Genomic DNA, 20,100 nt, shown 5'->3' with positions numbered 1-20,100 from the left:
TTGGGACACCGGGTCTATCCATTAATAGAGCTTGATCGGGAAGGATTAGTGGCTTAACTGGGAGCACTGGGAGTGTCTCAGGGGACCACTGGAGTTCCTGGGAGTACTGAGGCAAAAGTGGCACCACTGGTAGGGATTGGTAGAGATAAATGGGGATAAAGTGGGCCCCATTGAAATCCATCAGAATTTAGGGATATCAGGTGTACCCATTACAGTCAACCGGGATTTTAGGGACACCAGGTCTACCCAGTCAAAGCAATGAGGATTTTTGGGACACCGGTTTTATGGGGCCCAAGGGATTTTAGGTGATCCAGGTGTCCAAGGGGTACCTAGGTCTACCCAGCTGATTTTTGGGGCACCTAGGTGGTTTTTGGTGGTACTCAGGTGTACCCAGGTGATTTCTGGGGGCTATCCAGGTGATGTTTGGGGCACCCAAGCGTCCTGACGGGTCTGGAGAAGATGATGGCCCCCGTTGCATGCACCCAGTCAATGAGGATTCAGAAGATCCTTGGTGGTGGGGGGACTTTCACGGGGCACCCCAACATTCTGGGGATTCCTCCAACCTCCTGGTGAGATCTCCAGGGGTGGGAGGGAGCCCAGGTGACCTCGGGAGAGGATGCAGTGCAGGTACACTCAGGTGCTTTGGTATCTGGGGTGACTGAAGATGGTGTTCTCCACCAGCGCCAGTTCTGGATGGAGGCAAAGGGGGCACCCCAAAATCTCAGGGGGACAGCAGGGTCACCCAAAGTGATGTGCAGAAAAACTGTATAACCCACAAATTAAGTTCTAGGATGGTATTTTATTCAGTGCTGAGGTGCATGGGGGATGGCTCCTCCAAAAACAGGCACACCTTTGGTAACATGTGCTTCTCTTTTCATTCTCTACAAACTAGGATTGCACAATTCACCTAATACACATTCATTTCCTAACTCCACCTGTCCCTGCTTTCTATTAATATTAGCTCCACACCTCTTTGCAACTGAGCACTGCTCCTTGTTGGTCGCTCTGGTGGTTGTCTGGAGGTCTTTGGGATGAATTGAACGGTCTTCCTCTCAGCTGAACTTTTCATCTTCCCTTCTTTGCATGGGCTAATTAGTTTTTGGTCTCTTTCCAGACCTTGACACCAGGTTTTCTGGCTCATGAGTCTAAGGAATCCCCTCAGTCTTAAGGAGTCCTCACTCTTCCATCCTGTTTGCACATTCTTGCTCCTCTATCTTATCTTGTAGCCTTGCTCTCATCTCCTGTTCATGCAAAGACAAAGAATGTGAAACAGTCATAGGATCTTGTCACCCCCCCTTTTCTAGTTAAAACATCTTCCCGTGTTTTTACCCTAAACTCTTTAATTTAAATGTTAATTTCCCTCGTTTCAGTGTCACAACGGCCCCTTGGTTCTACAGGACCCACAACTTCATCCTTGAACCTTGGTTCCATAGGCGTCCCAGGTTTCACAAGGGTCCCCCTGATTCCATGAGGCACCAGAGTGTCACAATGGTCTCTTTGGTTCCATGAGGATCCATAGTGTCTCCATGGTGTCCATGGATCTGCTGCTGTCCTTGTCACAACTGACCCATGGTTCCATGAGGTTCTGCAGTGTCACCATGGTTGCTGTTAGAGGCTGGATGAGATCCATGTCCCGAGACACCGCGGGATGAGCTGTCAATCAAATGGAGCAAATGCATACGTGCAACACGCTTTTAGAATCACATGTCCACAGAGGGTTATGTGTCATCCCCTGACATCCCCAGCCCTCTCTAAACCCAAATGAGTGTTAAGGAGTCTTTTTCTAGTATGTTTTATGAGAGGCACTGAGAGAAGGTTGAAGAAGCTGCTGCAGGAGTCAGCAGCAAAACTGCAAGTGCCTTGGAGCATCAGTGGCCACCATGAGTGAGGGCAGGGAGTGCCCAAGGCTCCCCAGGGCCTGGGGAGAGCAGATCCTTGAGGGCAGGATTGCAGGAGCCAAAGGCTGTGAGCAGGGAACTGCAATGCTGAGCAAGGCCTGGGCTGGCTGGAGGAAGCAGAAAGGCCAAGGCTGAGCCCAGGCCTGGGACAGCAGGGCCTGTCCCTCACGGGTGGCTCGGGGCTGTTGCTGGGGCAGTGGGATGGCAGGGGCAGCAAGGACAAATGGCATCAGCCTGTGGGACACTCCACATGCTCATGGAACCAAGGCACAGGGTGACACTGTGGGGCCTCATGGAAACAAGAGGCCATGGTGAGCCTGCAGGGCTGTAACACCCCAGAGCAATGAAATGCTGGGGGTAACCAAAGGTTCCTTTACTTGTGTTTGGTGCACAGGAGAAAGCCCAGCCAGATGTTCTCAAGAGCTCCTAATGGCACAAAATCTTTAGTGGCAAAGTATAGAAAATCAAGTAATTCTGGAAAATGATTTAATATAGAATTCAATTCAACATAAAACTCTTATCATGGCAGGAATTTCTTTATCTTTGGCCATTTAACCTTAGAAACCTTTAAACATTTAATTGTTGAGGTACCCAAAACTGTTCCATATAAAGAACATTAGAATTAGAGGAAAGAGAGAGAGACCGAAGGACAGAAGCTCTCTAGAAAGACACACACACATGGCTACCAACTCCTAGGGTTCCAGTGTGGGTGAGACACAGACCCCAGGAGAAGGCAGGGTACGCACCATGGGCTGAGTTCCTGCTCTGTGTTCTCAGCCCCTGGCCCTTCGTGGGCCTCCCCCCAGGTGGGACTTGGGATGGCTCAGGCAATGAGAGCCTGGGTCAGAACCAGCCCACTGTGGGACTGACTGACAGCTCATCCCGAGGTGTCTGGGGACATGGATCTCATCCAGCCTCTGACAGTGACCATGGTGACACTGCAGAACCTCATGGAACCATGGGTCAGTTGTGACAAGGGCAGCAGCAGATCCAAGGACACCATGGAGACACTATGGATCCCCATGGAACCAAAGAGACCATTGTGACAGTGTGGGAACGTGTCTCCTCACAGAACTCAGGAGTCCATTGTGACTGATAAGGAAGATGCCTTTACAGACAATTCAGTCACTGAACATATGGCTTCACAAGGCTGCAGGTGTGGTCGGTGGATGTGGTCAGTGGGTGTGGTCATTGGGATGTGGTCATTGGGATGTGGTCAGTGAGGGGTGGTCTCTTGGTGCGGTCTGTGTGGGCAGTGGATGTGGTCATTGGGGGAGGTCAGTGGGTGCAGCCAGTTGCGGTGGTCATTAGGATATGGGCGCTGTTTTTTTGGTATGGATGGAGTCAGTGAGTGTGGTCAGTGTGTGTGTCAGTGATTCTGGTCAGTGCAGGTGGTCAGTGGGGGTATGGTCAGTTTGGGGGTCATTGGGGTGTGGTCAGTTTCTGCAGTCATTAGGTGTGAACTGTGGTTGTGGTCAGTGGGTGTGGTCAGTTGGTCGCTGGGGGGTCGTGAGTGGCTTTGGGCAGTGAGAGGTGGTCAGTGGGTGTGGTAAATGGGGTGGCCAGTGCAGTGTGGTCAGTTGTTGGTGTGGTCAGTGGAGGTGGTCTATGAGCTGTGAGGAGTGGTGATTGGGGCTGGTCAGTGGCTTTGCTCAGTGGCTGTGTGTAGTGGCTAACAGCTGGCCTTGAGGCCTTACAGTTATAATTAATCCTGACTGTAATTTCATAACTGAAATGTTAGTAATTACTGTCACATGAACATGAAGTTTTGTGTCATCCCTTCTGTCTCCACTGCCATGAGTGATCAGCAATAACCTGACCATGGGGACAGCGGTGGAGATGGAACCCCAGCAGGGGAAGGTGACCAGGAAGAGCTGCCAGCAGCTGAGAGCTGTGGAGGTCTGGACCTTGTGAATGGAAAAAACCTGCTGGGGATCCTTGAAAATAGAAGACTCTTATAAAAAGAAGAAGCGGCTGGAGATATGGGAACGTGATTTTCCCCAGCAGAAAGAGAAGGGGCTCAGAACCATGCACTGGACACAGCCATGAGAGCCCAGCAGAGATGCCGTGGGCACCACCCACCAGGGAAGCGGCAAGGAGAGTGAGTGCACCCTCGGGAACGCAGCATGGGAGGAGAGGCAGGAAGTGCAGGAAGCCGAGGGAGGGATGGTTGATATCCAGGACCCCTATCCTTTCCTTGCCACCCTGCTGCATTGACAGCGGAGCTCCCACAGCACTGCTATTGGCATCCCCTGTATCGTGTGTGGGTTTGACCACACTGCGAGTGCCCGAGCTGCTGCCATCACCATTGGGTGAGCAAGTGCAGCCCAGAGAGGACTGAGCCCCGGCCATGGGGGAAGGTGCTTGGCCAAGGCCAAAGGAGGCTCCCTGTGTGCCCTGCTGCCCTCTCCCTGAGCTCCTGAGAGCTCTGCGGCCCCTCCTGCCATCCCATCTGCCCAGGCCAGCACAACAGCCCCGGCCTTGGGGCCCTCCAGAGCTGCTCCTGCTCCAGGCCCAGGGCCCATCCCAAAGCTGGGGCAGCCACAAAGCTGGGCTCATTTCTGCTCATTCCTGCTCTGATGAGGATGGATCCTCAATGATTTGGAGGTTGCTGATGAATTTTACTGCTCCAGAGGCCTCTACTTTATGGAGTTCAGAACTTCAGAGACAAAGGTTCATAAACATTTGTTCAAAACAGATAAAGAAGAAAAGCATAAGTGAATAAGTGGGAATAAGTGAAGTTTTCAAATCCTCTGTTATTAATAAGACAAGTTTCAGAAGTGTATTCCAAGCGAATATACTATATTGACAACAATGCAGAGAGAAGTGTTTCGTCCTGTTAGATTTCCTTTTCCTGTTTCTAGATTGACATCAGCAGTGTCCAATTGATATTGACCCCCAGAACCATCTAGTGCAGTCTGAAGAGATATGAAGATCAAGACCCTTCATGGCTGACAATCAGTCACACTTTGTCCCCACAGCCTTCCTACCATTTCCCTCATCCAGCTCCTGTGACTCCTATGGATCAGGAATGGTGTGTCCAGCAGGAGCAGGGCAGTAATCCTTCCCCTTTGTTTGGTACTGGTTGGGCAGCACCCTGAGTGCTGTGTCCAGTTCTGGGCCCCACAATTTAGGGAGGACATAAAGGGGCTGAAGCATGTCCAGAGATGGGCGACAAGGCTGGTGCGGGGTCTTGAACACAGTTCCTCTTAGGAGTGGCTGATGGAGCTGAGGATGTTTATCCTGGACCAGAAGAGGCTCAATGGAGACCTCATCACTCTCTACAAATCCCTGACAGAAGTGAGCAGCCAGGTGGGGTTCAGGCTCTTCTCCCAGGGAACAGTGGCAGGACAAGATGATGCAGCCTTAAAGCTGCACTAAGGGAGATTTAGGCTGGACATTAGGAAATGTTCTTCACAAAAAGAGGAATTGGGCATTGGAATGGGCTGCCAGGGAGGTGAGTGAGTCACCATCCCTGGAAGAGTTTAAGGAAAGACTGGATGTGGCACTGAGTGCCATGGTCTGGGTAACAAGGTGGTGTTGGGTTACAGGTGGGAGATGATGCTCTCAAAGGTCTTTTCCAGCCTGGGTGATTCTGGGATGATTGTGACACTGCAGGGCCCTGGGGAAGCAAGGGGCCACTGTGACACTGCGGGGCCTGGTGGAATGGAGAGGACCAGAGTGACACTGTGTACGACATGGCACCATAGAGCCAAGGGGCCATTGTGACACTGTGGGGTCTGGTGTAAGCAGGGCTCCATTGTGACACTGCAGCACCAAGGAATTCATGGTGGCACTCGGAGGCCTCATGGAGCCAAGAGGTCACAGTGACACTGCAGGGCCTTGTGGAACCATGCAGAGCATTGTGACAGAGCAGGACCTCGTGTAATGATGGGTACATTGTGACACTGCAGGGCCCCCTGGAACCAAGGGGCCAGTGCTGCTCCTCAGGGATTCATGGAATGAAGGAGACATGTTTGACATTGTGGTGCTCTCAAGGACCTAGAGGCCATTGTGACACTGTGGAACCAAATAGAGCATTGCTGCACTGTGAGACCTTATGGAAACAAGGATCCAGGGTGACACAGCAGGGCCCCAGGATCCAAGGGGCTTTGTGGCCCCAACAGGTCCCATGGAACCAAAGGCACACTGTCACACTGGCAGTCCCCATGGAATCATGTAGACCAATGTCACACTGTTAGGCATCATGGAACCTTGGTGGCACCAAGCTTGGCATGAGTGTGGATGTGCTGGAGGGTTGGAGAGCTCTGCAGAGGGACCTGGACAGGCTGGATCCAGGGCCCAAATCCAACAGGGTGAGGTTTAACAAGACCAAGAGCTGGGTCCTGCACTTTGGCCACACCAACCCCTGCAGTGCTCCAGGCTGGGGACAGAGTGGCTGGAGAGGGGCCAGGCAGAAAGGGACCTGGGGGCAGTGATGGACAGCAGGGTGGACATGAGCCAGCAGTGTGCCCAGGTGGGCCCCTGGCACCTGGCCTGGATCAGGAATGGTGTGGCCAGATGTGCCATCACTGATCTGTCCCCAGCTCTGCACACAGACATTGCTGCTTCTGCTCCAGAGGAGGGAATACAAGGAGCATCTGCCATGAAAAGACTTTTTGCATATCCTTTATTTCATTTAAAATGATCAAGAGCACAGCTCTGCATTGACACAATCTGTGGGTCACAGTAAAGGTGGAGAGGAAAAAAAAGAGGAGATAGCAGAAACAATGGGCTTGGTTTATGGACAATATTAAAAACTGAAAACAGGGAAAAAAATAAAAAACGAGAAGTATCAAAGATTACTTTTAGTACAAGAGATGCACTGCAATTGGCACTTCACTTTCAGAAACCCCATAAAAATTGCTGAAATTGTCCAGTCATCAGTGTCCACAGTGCAGCCTTGAGCTCCTGGTTCCTCAGGCTGTAGATGAGAGGGTTCAGGGCTGGAGGCACCACTGAGTACAGAACTGACAGGGACAGATCCAGGGATGGGGAGGAGATGGAGGGGGGCTTCAGGTAGGCAAAAATAACAGTGCTGAGGAACAGAGAGAGCACAGCCTGGTGAGGGAGGCAGGTGGAAAAGGCTTTGTGCCTTCCCTGCTCAGAGGCAATCCTCAGCACAGCCCTGAAGATCTGCACATAGGAGAAAACAATGAACACAAAACATCCAGAAGCTAAACAAGCACTAAGACCAAGAAGTGCAAGTTCCCTGAGGTAGGAGTGTGAGCAGGAGAGTTTGAGGATCTGGGGGATTTCACAGAAGAACTGGCCCAGGGCATTGCCCTGGCACAGGGGCAGGGAAAATGTATTGGCTGTGTGCAGCAGAGCATTGAGAAAGGCACTGGCCCAGGCAGCTGCTGCCATGTGGGCACAAGCTCTGCTGCCCAGGAGGGTCCCGTAGTGCAGGGGTTTGCAGATGGACATGTAGCGGTCGTAGCACATGATGGTCAGGAGGGAAAACTCTGCAGAGATGAAGAACAAAAAGAAAAACACCTGAGCAGCACATGCAGAGTAGGAGATGTTGTTGGTGTGCCAGAGGGAATTGTGCATGGCTTTGGGGACAGTGGTGCAGATGGAGCCCAGGTCAGTGAGGGCCAGGTTGAGCAGGAAGAAGAACATGGGGGTGTGCAGGTGGTGGCCGCAGGCTACGGCGCTGATGATGAGGCCGTTGGCCAGGAGGGCAGCCAGGGAGATGCCCAGGAAGAGGCAGAAGTGCAGGAGCTGCAGCTGCCGCGTGTCTGCCAATGCCAGCAGGAGGAAGTGCCTGATGGAGCTGCTGTTGGACATTTGCTGTGCCTGGGCATGGGGACCTGTAAAAAAAAAAGAAATCATGGAATAGTTCAATTTTGGGAGGACTTGAAAAATCCCAGCCCAGCTTGGTGTCACTTTCCCCCCACTGCCTGCCCAGGGCTCTGCTGCCTGGAGCTCTCCCTGCCAGCTGCTGCTTCCCTGTGCCCAGGGCTGGGCCCTGCCAGTGCTGCCAGAGCCCAGCCCAGCCCTGGGGGCTCAGCTCTGCCCTGCAGACCCCTCCCAGCACAGGGCACTGCCAGGGCCAGCTCTGCCTCTGCAGGCTCTGATGGCAAAGTCAGAGCAACCCTGAGGATGCTGGAAAAGCTACACTGATGCTGCCTGTAAGGGGCCCTGTGTGTATTTCTTTCTTTGCCTGGTTTATTCAGACCTGAGAGGAAACCTTTTCATCTTTCTCAACCTCAACTGAGACATGAATATCAATGTGCAGTGTTCCATCTTGGCAACCCTGAGCAGTAGATTATAAAATCAGGATTTTCCCTTTTATGCAGCCCCTGACTTGCTGTGCTCCCTTTATAATCTATTTGGAAATGTTCTGGAGTTAAATGTCGTGCTGGGATCCGTCCTGATCAATGCACCATCCTCACCACACAAGGAGAACACTTCCAAGTCTCACCAGCTGTCTCCCTCCACCCAGACCTTGTCCCCCAGTGCTGTCAGCAGCTCCCAGGGCTGGCTGAGAGCTGTCCCTGGCAGGCAGCAGAGTCCCTGCCCAGCACAGCACCCTGGGCTGCAGGACCCTGCTCTGCAGGACAGCCCTGGGCACCCCTGGCTGCTCTACACGAGAGAGAATCAGAGAATGTACTCACAGAGTCTGTGGGCATTGGGATGTTCCAGCTTTAGGAGATCACTGCAGGAGCTGCAGCTGCATTGTCCTGCAGCCAGAGGCTTCCTGTGTCCAGGGCTGGGAGTGATTCTGCCCCAGGCACTTGTGAGCATCTTCCCAGCCCTGACTGATTGAAGCTCTCTGTGCCTCTGTGCTGTGCCTGGGGTGGCTGCAGGCAGTGCCCTCAGCCCTGCTGGGCTGGGAGAAGAGCTGCTCAGCAAGAGAAATGGGTTTTTGAATCTCTTCTTGGTTACCAGGATTGTCCTCTATGCCAGGATCCCAGCCCAGCTCAGCAGCACAGACAGAGCACAAGGACTTTAATGACCGTCTCTGGGATTTGGTGCTGTTTACATCAGACTCAGTCCCTCAGAGAGTGTGTTCAAAAAACTTGTCAACAACTGAAAGTCAGATTGAAACTTCAAAATATCTTAAAATTTTAATAGATCCCACTGAGGGACAAGACTGAGAAAGTGTCTCCATGTTCCAGTTAGAGCAGAACACTGTAGGCAGTGATGACTGGTGGGGACAAACAAGGGGAAGGTGTCTGTGATGCTGAGCAAACCTGGATGTGTCTCAGCAATGCCAAGGACCAAGGGCTGAGCCCCAGCCCCTGGCAAGGCAGATCCTGTCCCTCCCTCCTTGCTCAGGGCTCTTCCCGGGGCACTGGGCTCTGGGGATGTGCAATGCCAAGGGCAGCACCATGGGGCGGCCCCTGCCAGGCTGCTGAGCAGGGACAAGGAGGCAATGAGGCCCCAGCACAGCAAGGCTCACTTGTCCCCTGCTGGCCAAGGGCCCAGGGCCAGCAGCCATGGCCAAAGTGCTGCAGCACTTGGCTCTGGCAGGGCCTTTCAGCTGCTGCCCATCCCTGTGCCCTCTGCAGCCCAGGCTGTCCTACGGTGTCCATGCCCTGCCCCTCTGTCCCTGCAGGCTGTCCTCATCCCCCGGCTGCCCCACCTGGCTGGCCCCTTCCTTTGCTGACAGCTCTGCGTCCTGCCTGCCTCTGCCTGCACACACAAAGCCTTGGGCTGCTCCAGACTCCTTCTGCGAGATGTGTTGCACCACAGCCCTGCCCTGGGAGAGAAATTCCTTTCTCCTTGGGTCCAGTCTAGGCTCTCCTTTCAACTTCAGTTTCAACTCCACTGAGCACAGAACTCCTTTGTCTCTGTATCGTGGTCTTGTGCCCAAAGCCACCCAACCCCACCTTGGGTGATCTCTGGGCCCTCTCCAAGGTGTTTGCTATTGAAAAGATTCTGCTCATAATCTACAAAAAACACTGGAGGAACAAGGCAGCCAGACCTCTCTGTCCTGCATACTTCCATCTGGGAGCAATTCTTGGATATGTGGAATTTTGGAGGCCACATGCCTGTTCTGGCCATGGCCCCTGGAGGAGAAGCAAGATTCCTTTCCGTATAAAGGAAGGAAGAGTGCACCAGTGTTTCACGGGTGGATGAGAGGTCACCTCCTGAGGACAAGGCCAGCTGGAGTGGTCTGGTCTTGTATGTTTTGCCTTGGAGAAACCCTTTTATATATGGAATATTTTAGGGGGAGCTCCAATTTCAGCGATGGGTAACAGCAAAGACAGATGGTTCTTTTCCATAGGAAGGAAAGGCAAAAGCCCAAGTGCTCCAGGGGCAGATGAGAAGCAGCCCTTGACATGCTAAATTCAGCTGGACGTGCCAGGTGGTCTGTGGGATTCCCAGCCAGCCAGAAATGTTCCATGTCCCTTTGGTTCCACGAGGCTCCTCAGTGTCAGAACGTTCTCCATGCTTCTGCAGGATCACAATGTCCCTTTGCTTCTGTGGAGCCCACAGTGTCACAATGGTCTCCCTGATTCCATGGGACCTTGCAATGCCACAATGTTCTCCATGGATCCACGGTGCCCTGCCGGATCACAGTGCCCCTTTGGCTGCACGAGGCCCTGTAATGCAACAATGGCCTCTTGGTTCCACACAGCCCTGCTGCTTCACACCGGCCCCTTGGCACCATGCAGCCCAGCAGTGCCACAGTGATGAACTTGGTGCAATGAGGTCCCAAAGGTGTCACCACCATCTCCATAGGAAGGAAACAGCTGACCCCCCGTGTTGCAGGGGCAGATGTGGGGCAGTCACCAGAGGCCAAGGACAGCCAGACCTGTTGCTATTTGCAGATTCTGTCTGGGAGTAATCCCCAGATATACGGAATTTTAGAGGTGGAATACCAATTTCAGACATGGAAAAACGGAGGAAAAGGACAGTTCTTTTCTGTAGGAAGGAAAGCACAGAACACCAGTGTTTCAGGAGCAGATGAAAGGTGGCCACCAGAGACCAAGGGCACCCAGACCTCTCTGTTGTGGCAGCTTTCACTTGGGAGCAATCCTTGAATGTATGAAGTTTTGGAGCTGGAATCCCAATTGTGGCCATGGGCGTGTGGTCGAGATGGATGTTTTCTTCCATAGGAAAGAAAAGTGCGAAGCCCAAGTGCTTTGGAAGAAGATGAGAGGTGGCCACCCTTAGGCCAAGCCAGCCAGACCTGTCTCTCCTGGCACCTTTCATCTGGGGGAAATCCTTGGCCACAGGGATTTTTAGAGATAGAATCTCAATTTTGGTTGTGCCTGAATGGAAGAAGAGTTCTTTTCATTAGGAAAGAAAAAACGGAGGCCCAGTGTTTCAAAAGGCAGATGAGAGCCAGCCCTCAGGAAGCCAAGGCCAGCCAGACTTGTCAGTCATGGCAGCTTTTTTCTGGGAGCTGTTCTTGGAGATAGGGAATTCTGGAGGTAGATTCCCAAATTTTGGCCATGGGTGCCTGGAGGTGAAAGTTGTTTTTTTCCTGTAGGAAAGGAAGACACATGTAGCTACAAGGTCTTTTAGAGCTAAAGAGTCCAATAGAGAATTAACACCTGTATCATTGATGCTTTCAACCCAATAACTAAATTCCCATGTCCCTTAGGGTGACACTGACTGACCAACCAGAAACTGCTACCTGAAACCCATGAAGAAGGAGGAGGAAGAAGGAAGATGAAAACTGAAAGAGACAACACCAAAAATCCTCCATTTCGTCTCATACCTATTGCTGTATTATAAAACCCTCCAATTTCAAACCCATCACCATGGGAAAACACACATTTCTATTTCACTACACACTCGTCATTTGAACTTCATCACTCCTATCTAGAAGCCGTCTCCAAGGAAGGCCTCAGGTCAAAAGCAGTGCTCTCCAGTGGGTCAGTGCCTGCCAGCACAGAAACCTCAAAAACCCCAGGTTTCTGGGATCCAACAGTGCCTCTCTTTTTATTCTCTACAAACCAGGACTACACAATTCACCTAACACATGTTCATTTCCTAACCCTGCTTGTCCCAGCTTTGTATTAAAATTAGCTCCACACCTCTGTGGGACTGAGCACTGCTCCTTGTTGGTCACTCTGGTGGTTTTCTGGGGGTCCTTGGGATGAAGTAAACAGTCTTCCTCTCCGTTGAACTTTTCACCTTGTCTGCTTGTGCATGTTCTTTTTAGTCCTTTGGTCATCTTCTGGACTTTGATACCAGTTTTTCTGCTTCCGGGCTCTGAAAAACCCCTTTGTCCTGTGGTCCTTGCATCCTGTTTGTGCATTCTAGGTCTTTATCTCATCTTGTAACTTTGCTCTCCTCCTGTTCTTGTACGCACAGTAAATGTTTAGGAATTCCATATGCTTTTGTCAGCCCCCTTTTACTCAAAGCATTTCTTGATGCTCAATTCCTAATTCTCAATTTCTCTGTCTCAGTCCCCCCTTTTCTAGAAAATTAGCAAATTCCTTTAGTTAATCATATCGATACTTTTCCCTTTTTCCAGTTTACCTCCACAGCTCTCTCTTCTCGGCGTGTATCCCTCATTGCATCTCCATGTATTGCCCCTAAGGAAGTCAGTGCTGCTCTCCACTTTAACATCCTCCAATTCCAAACAAATATTGCAATAGACAGCACCAGACTCACATCTGCTAATGTCAGTACGACAATGAGAGGGTGGTGAAGTGTGTTCAAAATCCCAGCTGTAGTTGGTGACCATCCAAAGAGTGCATTGCACTGTGATGATTTGTGTCCTGGTTTACTCTTTGTAACACTTTGCTTGTCTCTTTTATATCATTCTAGACTGTAACTAGAATCCTTTGCCCATTTTCTGAATCTCTTCCAGGATTTTTGTCAAGTGCTGGTGTTTCATTACTAATGAAATGAACCTTACTAATGCAATGTTCATTCCAATGGGTCTAGGTGATAATTTATGATATATTGTGTAGTTAGATCTCATCAACTGGTGGGATGTGACCGGTGCCAAGTATCAAAAGGCATACCTGACATTCCTGATAAAATTTCAAATATAAATATTAGAATGGTTCTTAGTAGGTAAGATTCCATTGTTATCATCTATTTCCACAGAAGCACAAGCGGTTCTTAAACATGCACAGCCTTGACCAATATATACAAGTACAGTCTTTTGACTAGATTTCTGCAAGTTAAATTACTGAATGTTCTCAACTGCAATGTACTCATTTTGCTTGAGTAAGTTTAAGTTTCAGTTCATTGTCACCTGCTATGACTTTCCATGGGGTTCTGTAGCCTTTTTCACTAGGGAATGGTGAATCCAGGCACTCTGTTCCTTGATCTTTACTGCAGGGAAGGCAGTAAGGAGCACCTGGAATGGACCCTCCCACTGTGGCTCCAGAGTTTTCTCTGTAAGAAAATTGCCGTGGCTGGAACTCTGAAGTGTGCTCTTATCTCTTGTAACAATACCCTGGTTACCTCCCAGGCTTTGGCAGTTCTGGTGGGTAAAGCCTCTGGGCACCCTGAAAAGGAATCCGTAAACACCAGCAAATATCCCTACCCCCCTTTTCTGGGGAGTTCTGGAAAGTCAATTTGCCACTGTTGTCCGTCGGAGTTGGCAGGAGAAATGCAGCACTCAATGTGAATGATCAGCAAGTCTCACTTTATTGAATGCTTTTGTTTACATTTATATCATCAATAATTAAGCTCATACATAGTGCAAAAGCAAGCTCATCATTGGCTACCACAGCAAAGGTCAGTCCCACCCAGTTCCTCATTCTTGTGATCCCTTAGCTGTGGAGGTTCTGCATGCTATCTTAACTGCAGTATCCTGTTATTGCAAAAATGGTTGCATATCTATTGCTCAAGGAAAAGCTGTCCTTCAAAATATCTGCTGTCAGTACTTTCCCAAAGCCCCATCAGCTAGTTCTTGCATGGGAATATTGTCTTTCTCTCTAAGCCATTCTTCCACAATTCCCCCGTCTTTATTAAGGGAGTTATAAATAAAGGCACTGGTAGTGGCCTTGTTGACCGATCGTTGAATGGCTTGGCACATACAGTTTAAAATACAGGGCACAAAAATCAAAATAACTAAAACAACAACGCCAATCAAATTAATTGTTGTAATAAAGATGTTACCCAAGGGCCTAGTCCTAAAGATCACAGCCAGTCTGTCAGACCTGGTCCGGTATTCTGCTGCAAATGACTAGTAAGTGTTTGTAGCTTAGCCAACTGTGCGTGAATTGATTTTGAGTGATCAGAAAGGTTCATGCAACACATCCCCTCGAATTCTTCACATCCATGTCCTTGAGGTAATAGCAAAAAATCTATTGCAGCTCTGTTCTGTAGCATAGCGTGGCGTATTGAATCAGTATCTAATAAAAGTTCTGATATAGCAGTCGTCGTGGCGTTAGTTTGTTTTGTGAGCTAGCAGCCTAGTTTATTTAAAAGGGCTAATGCTCCTGCGCTTGCTAGTCCTGGAGCTAAAAATGATGCTGCCATAATTTGTTCTGGGGACCAGAATTTGGCTCGGTCATCACATTTGGCACCAAGGCATGCGCGAATCTTTTGGCACGATAGTGCTGTTTATGTGCCTGTAATATCATGGTGTTGTTAGGAGTAAGCAATGTAAGCCAACCTAATGTACAGGGCCCGCCCACTAATCGGGAAGGGATGTTAGGCCAGGCTCTATCTCCACATATTAAAAAGATTCCAGTTGGCAACTGTATGGGATTATTTGAAGAGCGAGAAATGATATTGCTCGTATAATTGCACCATGCTGAGGAGTTTCTATAAACCGGCAGACTGGAGTTAACAATGACAGTATGGTTGGTGCCTATCTTCTGTCTTTGGACACTTGACCAGTTAAAGAAGATGCACCAGTCTGCTGCTACCGATGCCAACAGCTCTAGTTCCTGGGGCTCCATTGATGCTAATGGGAAGTATGGGATCGTACTGTCCCATTGGTCCGCATAAGCCCTTGAGTTATTAGATTGACAACTAAAAACCTGCTGCAGGCATGGGGGTTCTACAGGTACCCCTACCAAACAGGTGGAAAAAGAGTTGCCTGGAGAAGAGAGGGACAAACATATGGCCTCCTGGCCTGTTTTATTGGCCAGGGTTACCCACACGTTTTCTTTGGGTCGAGCAGGAACCCAAGGGTAACAGGCAACTTGCAGTCACAGAACACCAATCCAATATTTATCATTTTTAGGTTGTAATTCCTAACTTGCTTAGTTTTTGATTAAGCTTATCTAAAGCTTTCAAGGAGCCACGCACCGCCAATGCCTCAACCTGTTCGGGTGCTCTCCGTGCAAGCTGTTCTAGGTCTTGGCCTGACAAGCCCTTACAAAAGCCACTTTTCACATACTATTGCAAAAATTCTCGTTTGCAAGCAACAAGCTATATACTTAGTACATTGTATAACTTCCCACTTAGCTACCAACCGTCCCCATTCTTCTCGATTCTCAAAAAGCTGGCGTGCCTCTCGCAATGACCCTGATTGGGTTAAATTTTGAGCATCTCACTGCCAAGATTTGCGCTGTTCCCGCCACCGGCAGGATAGGCAGAGGGGGTAGTGCAGGGCCAATTGATGATCCAACACTTTTTCACCACATCCCCCACACCTCTACAGCACTATCACCTCATCACCAGCCCCACAATCCAAACAGTTCCATGATGCCAGTCCAATCTGACTGGCCACCTCTTCCTTTAACAGTCTAGTAAGGTGAATCACGTCTTCTGCCCTTTCCCAGTTCCAGCTAAGTGGTCTGCCAACAACACCTTGCAATGTTTGGAGAAGCGGGTCAAGGGCCAGATGGTCGCGCAGGAGGTCCGTCTTTGGATCAGCTGACCGTTCGGGCGACATCCGCAACTTCCTTCACAGCTGCTTTAGTCCACCTGGCCGGAACCCATAGTGGCCCTGTTGGCGTAGACACACAAAGATAACCTCGTCCCCAGTATAAAACTTCTGCTGGCCCACCCCAGGCCCCCGTTTTTGGATCTTGATAGAGCACCCAGATGTGCTCCTTTGTTTCCTCCACTGGGGGCGAATAGTGTCTTATCGCCGCTGGGACCTCATTCTCCCCAAATACACACAAATAATTCAATACAAAAAGACATCTTAATAGTTTTTCTTGTGGTTCTTTTACCTCCCTAAATTTCTTTAGGTATTGTTTTACTGTTCCATTAGCTCTTTCTACTATGGCTTGACCAGTTGGGGAATTAGGTGTCCCGGTCAAATGTTTAATTCCCCAAAACCTTATATACTGACTAAAATTTTTCATGGAAAGAGTGATGAAGTACTGGAATGGTCTGCCCAGGGAGGTGGTGGAGTCGCCACCCTGGATGTGTTAAAAAAACCACTGTATGTGGCACTTGTGGCCATGGTCAAGGTGAGGTGTTAGGGCAGGGGTTAGACTTGATGTTCCTGAAGGTGTCTTCCAACCTGCCCTGTGAGTTTTGTGAATTCCAAGAATTCTGTGAATCTCACAAGTTTGGGTTTGGAGGCTGCAAGAACATGACCAATGTATAAGGACAAAGGAGCTCTGTGTTCAGTGGAGTGGAGACTGAGGACGGAAGAGAGCCCAGGGAGTGATTCAAGGGACGTTTCATAGATAGAGGATCCTTCGGACATAGCTGAAAACAGCCTGAGAAAAAAAGAAAGAATTGATGCCAAGAGCAGCTGGGATGGTTCAGACTGGACCCAAGGTTAAAGAAATTTCTCTCCCAGGTCAGGGCTGTAGTGAAACAAGACATGCAGAAGGAGTCTGGAGCAGCCCAAGGCTTTGTGTGTGCAGGCAGAGGCAGGCAGGACGCAGAGCTGTCAGCAAAGGAAGGGGCCAGCCAGGTGGGGCAGCCGGGGGATGAGGACAGCCTGCAGGGACAGAGGGGCAGGGCATGGACACCGTAGGACAGCCTGGGCTGCAGAGGGCACAGGGATGGGCAGCAGCTGAAAGGCCCTGCCAGAGCCAAGTGCTGCAGCACTTTGGCCATGGCTGCTGGCCCTGGGCCCTTGGCCAGCAGGGGACAAGTGAGCCTTGCTGTGCTGGGGCCTCATTGCCTCCTTGTCCCTGCTCAGCAGCCTGGCAGGGGCCGCCCCATGGTGCTGCCCTTGGCATTGCACATCCCCAGAGCCCAGTGCCCCGGGAAGAGCCCTGAGCAAGGAGGGAGGGACAGGATCTGCCTTGCCAGGGGCTGGGGCTCAGCCCTTGGCCCTTGGCATTGCTGAGACACATCCAGGTTTGCTCAGCATCACAGACACCTTCCCCTTGTTTGTCCCCACCTGTCATTGCTGCCACCAGTGTTCTGCTCTAACTGGAACCTGGGACAATTACTCAGTTGTGTCCCTCAGTGGAACCCATTAAAACTTCAGATAAGTTTAGAGTTCTCTTTTAGTTCTGAGTTCTTGAGAAGTTCTTTGAACACTCTCTGAGGGACTGAGTCTGATGTAAACAGCACCCAGTCCCCAAGAGGGTCATTAAAGTCCTTGTGCTGTGTCTGTGCAGCTGAGATGCGTTGAGCTCAGGGCACAGAGGTGGCTCCTAAGGTAAACTAAGAAAAGCTTCAAAAAGGGCATTTCTGCTGATTTGCAGCTCCTCTCCCAGCCCAGCAGGGCTGAAGGCACTGCCTTCAGGCACTGAGGGGACAGGAGCCAGGCACAGACAGGCTAAAGGCAATCAGGACTGGGAAGACATTGAGCTGAGACTTCACTTGGGGAAACATCTTCACAGGCCTGGACATGGTGAGTCTGTGGGTGCAGGGCAATGTCCCCTGTGCTCCTGGAGGGATCTCCTGCAGCCAGCACAGCCCACAGCCTGGGGGATGTGTCAGGAGGACTCTGCCAGCGCTGCTGCCAGGGACGGCTGCAGGGGCTGAAGCTGGGGCTGCAGCCAGGGCTGCCCTGCAGAGCAGCTCCTGCAGCCCTCAGGGCTCTTGGCCAGCCCAGGGCATGTGCCACCTGCCAGGGACAGCTCTCAGCCTGCCTGGCAGCTCCCCATGGACTGTGGGCAGAAGTTGGAGGTGGAAGGAGCCACCCCCATCAGGGCAGATTCCTCCTGCTCTGGAGATGCTGCTGCATGGCCAGGGCTGCTCTCAGCTCTCTCCTCAAGGCAAGGCAAAGGGGCTGTCAGGTGTGTCTGTGTCCCTGAGACTCCTGCACTGTCCCACTGGGCATCAGCAGATGTGCCTCAGATCTGCCTCACAAAGTGCCTCCTCCTCAGCCTGCTCTGCCTACAGACAGCAGCAGCAGCACCTTGGCTTGCAGCACCTCAGTTTATCTGAGCTGCCCTTCAGGCCCTGCTGCCAGGGAGATGCCCCTGGGCAGTGCCCTGTGCTGGGAGGGGTCTGCAGGGCAGAGCTGAGCCCCCAGGGCTGGGCTGGGCTCTGGCAGCACTGGCAGGGACAAGCCTTGGAAACAGAGAAACAGCTCCCATAATAGGCACTACTCCAGGCAGCAGAGAGCCAGAGCAACTCTGGGTATCTCTTTCTCTGTCCATCTGCACAGAGGGGAAAAAAAAAAAAAAAAGAGTTTAGGGAAAATTATTTTGGAATTGGAGGCTTTAAAAAGGCTACTTCTTTTTTCAAGGATGCATTAAGTGCAATCACCCAGAAACAGAGGAAGCTGTAAGGAGCAAAAGGCACAGGGAGTTCTGTTTGCCATCTGTGCTCCTCAGTGTCCAGGCTGATAGCACTGCTAAAGATGAGGCAGTAAATAAGCAGCAACAGTCCCCAAGTTCAAAAAGTTAAGCAAAGTTTCTCCATAGGAAGAACAGTATTTTAGGGGGATTCAAAAAGAAATAGCATAGGACTGAGTCAGAGAAATTGACACCAACTTGTCAATGTCTATTTGAACAGTCCACAATGCCCAGAGTGCAGAAATGTCCAACAGCAGCTCCATCAGGCACTTCCTCCTGCTGGCATTGGCAGACACGCGGCAGCTGCAGCTCCTGCACTTCTGCCTCTTCCTGGGCATCTCCCTGGCTGCCCTCCTGGCCAACGGCCTCATCATCAGCGCCGTAGCCTGCGGCCACCACCTGCACACCCCCATGTTCTTCTTCCTGCTCAACCTGGCCCTCACTGACCTGGGCTCCATCTGCACCACTGTCCCCAAAGCCATGCACAATTCCCTCTGGCACACCAACAACATCTCCTACTCTGCATGTGCTGCTCAGGTGTTTTTCTTTGTGTTCTTCCTCTCAGCAGAGTTTTCCCTCCTGACCATCATGTGCTACGACCGCTACGTGTCCATCTGCAAACCCCTGCACTACGGGACCCTCCTGGGCAGCAGAGCTTGTGCCCACATGGCAGCAGCTGCCTGGGCCAGTGCCTTTCTCTATTCCCTGCTGCACACAGCCAATACATTTTCCCTGCCCCTGTGCCATGGCAATGCCCTGGGCCAGTTCTTCTGTGAAATCCCCCAGATCCTCAAACTCTCCTGCTCCAAATCCTACCTCAGGGAACTTGGGATCATTGTGCTAAGTGCATTTCTGTATTTTAGTTGTTTTGTGTTCATTGTTTTCTCCTATGTGCAGATCTTCAGGGCTGTGCTGAGGATCCCCTCTGAGCAGGGACGGAACAAAGCCTTTTCCACCTGCCTCCCTCACCCTGCCGTGGCCTCTCTTTTCCTCAGCACTGGGTTTTTTGCCTACTTCAAGTCCCCTTCCATTTCCTCCCCAACCCTGGACCTGGCACTGTCAGTTCTGTACTCAGTGGTGCCTCCAGCCCTGAACCCCTTCATCTACAGCTTGAGGAACCAGGAGCTCAAAGCTGCAGTGTGGAGATTGCTGGCACGAGGATTTCATAAACATTGAACGGGGGGGCCAATTTTCTCAAATCACTCGTAATAAAAGTAATTTTGAATACTTCTTGTTAGTTTGGTTGTGGAATTTTCTTCCTTTGTTTTTTTATATTGTCCACAAAGGAAATTTGTAGATTGTGCAGGTTATAATTTTGTTTCTCTCCACCTTCATAGTGGCCACAGAGTGTGTCAGTGAGTAGCTGTGCTCTAAGTGTCTCTAATGAACAAAAGGATCTCTCTAGCAGCAAAGTTTCCTCCATAGATGCCCATTTTGTTCCCTTCCCTGGAGCTGCAGCAGCAAGGTCTGTGTGCAGAGCTGGGGCAGATCAGTGCTGGCACAGCAGCTGTGCCCAGCAGCAGCAGCAGCAGCACTTGGTGTTGCCAGTGCTGCTCCCGTGCCACTGCCCCGCTGCCCTCCTGCCCCTGGTGTTGCTGCAGGGCCTGAGTGCTCTCGGGGCCGGGCACAGCCCTGGGGGTGGCAGTGCCAGGGCTGCAGCA

At 50.9% G+C, this 20,100-nt stretch overlaps 1 protein-coding gene across 1 annotated transcript; it reads left to right on the top strand.

Moving 5' to 3' along the window:
* The first annotated feature begins 18,556 nt into the window (after positions 1-18,556).
* Positions 18,557-19,615, top strand: LOC134057389 (olfactory receptor 14J1-like). The gene has a single exon (XM_062514377.1). It carries the CDS (start codon positions 18,683-18,685, stop codon positions 19,613-19,615), a length of 933 nt encoding a protein of 310 aa, XP_062370361.1. The 5' UTR covers positions 18,557-18,682.
* The last annotated feature ends 485 nt before the right edge of the window (positions 19,616-20,100 follow it).

The sequence above is a fragment of the Cinclus cinclus genome, unplaced genomic scaffold, assembly GCF_963662255.1.
Source record: "Cinclus cinclus unplaced genomic scaffold, bCinCin1.1 SCAFFOLD_32, whole genome shotgun sequence".
Taxonomy (NCBI): Eukaryota; Metazoa; Chordata; class Aves; order Passeriformes; family Cinclidae; genus Cinclus; species Cinclus cinclus.
Note: the sequence above shows the minus strand (reverse complement) of the source record. Positions and strands in the feature narration are given on the sequence as shown.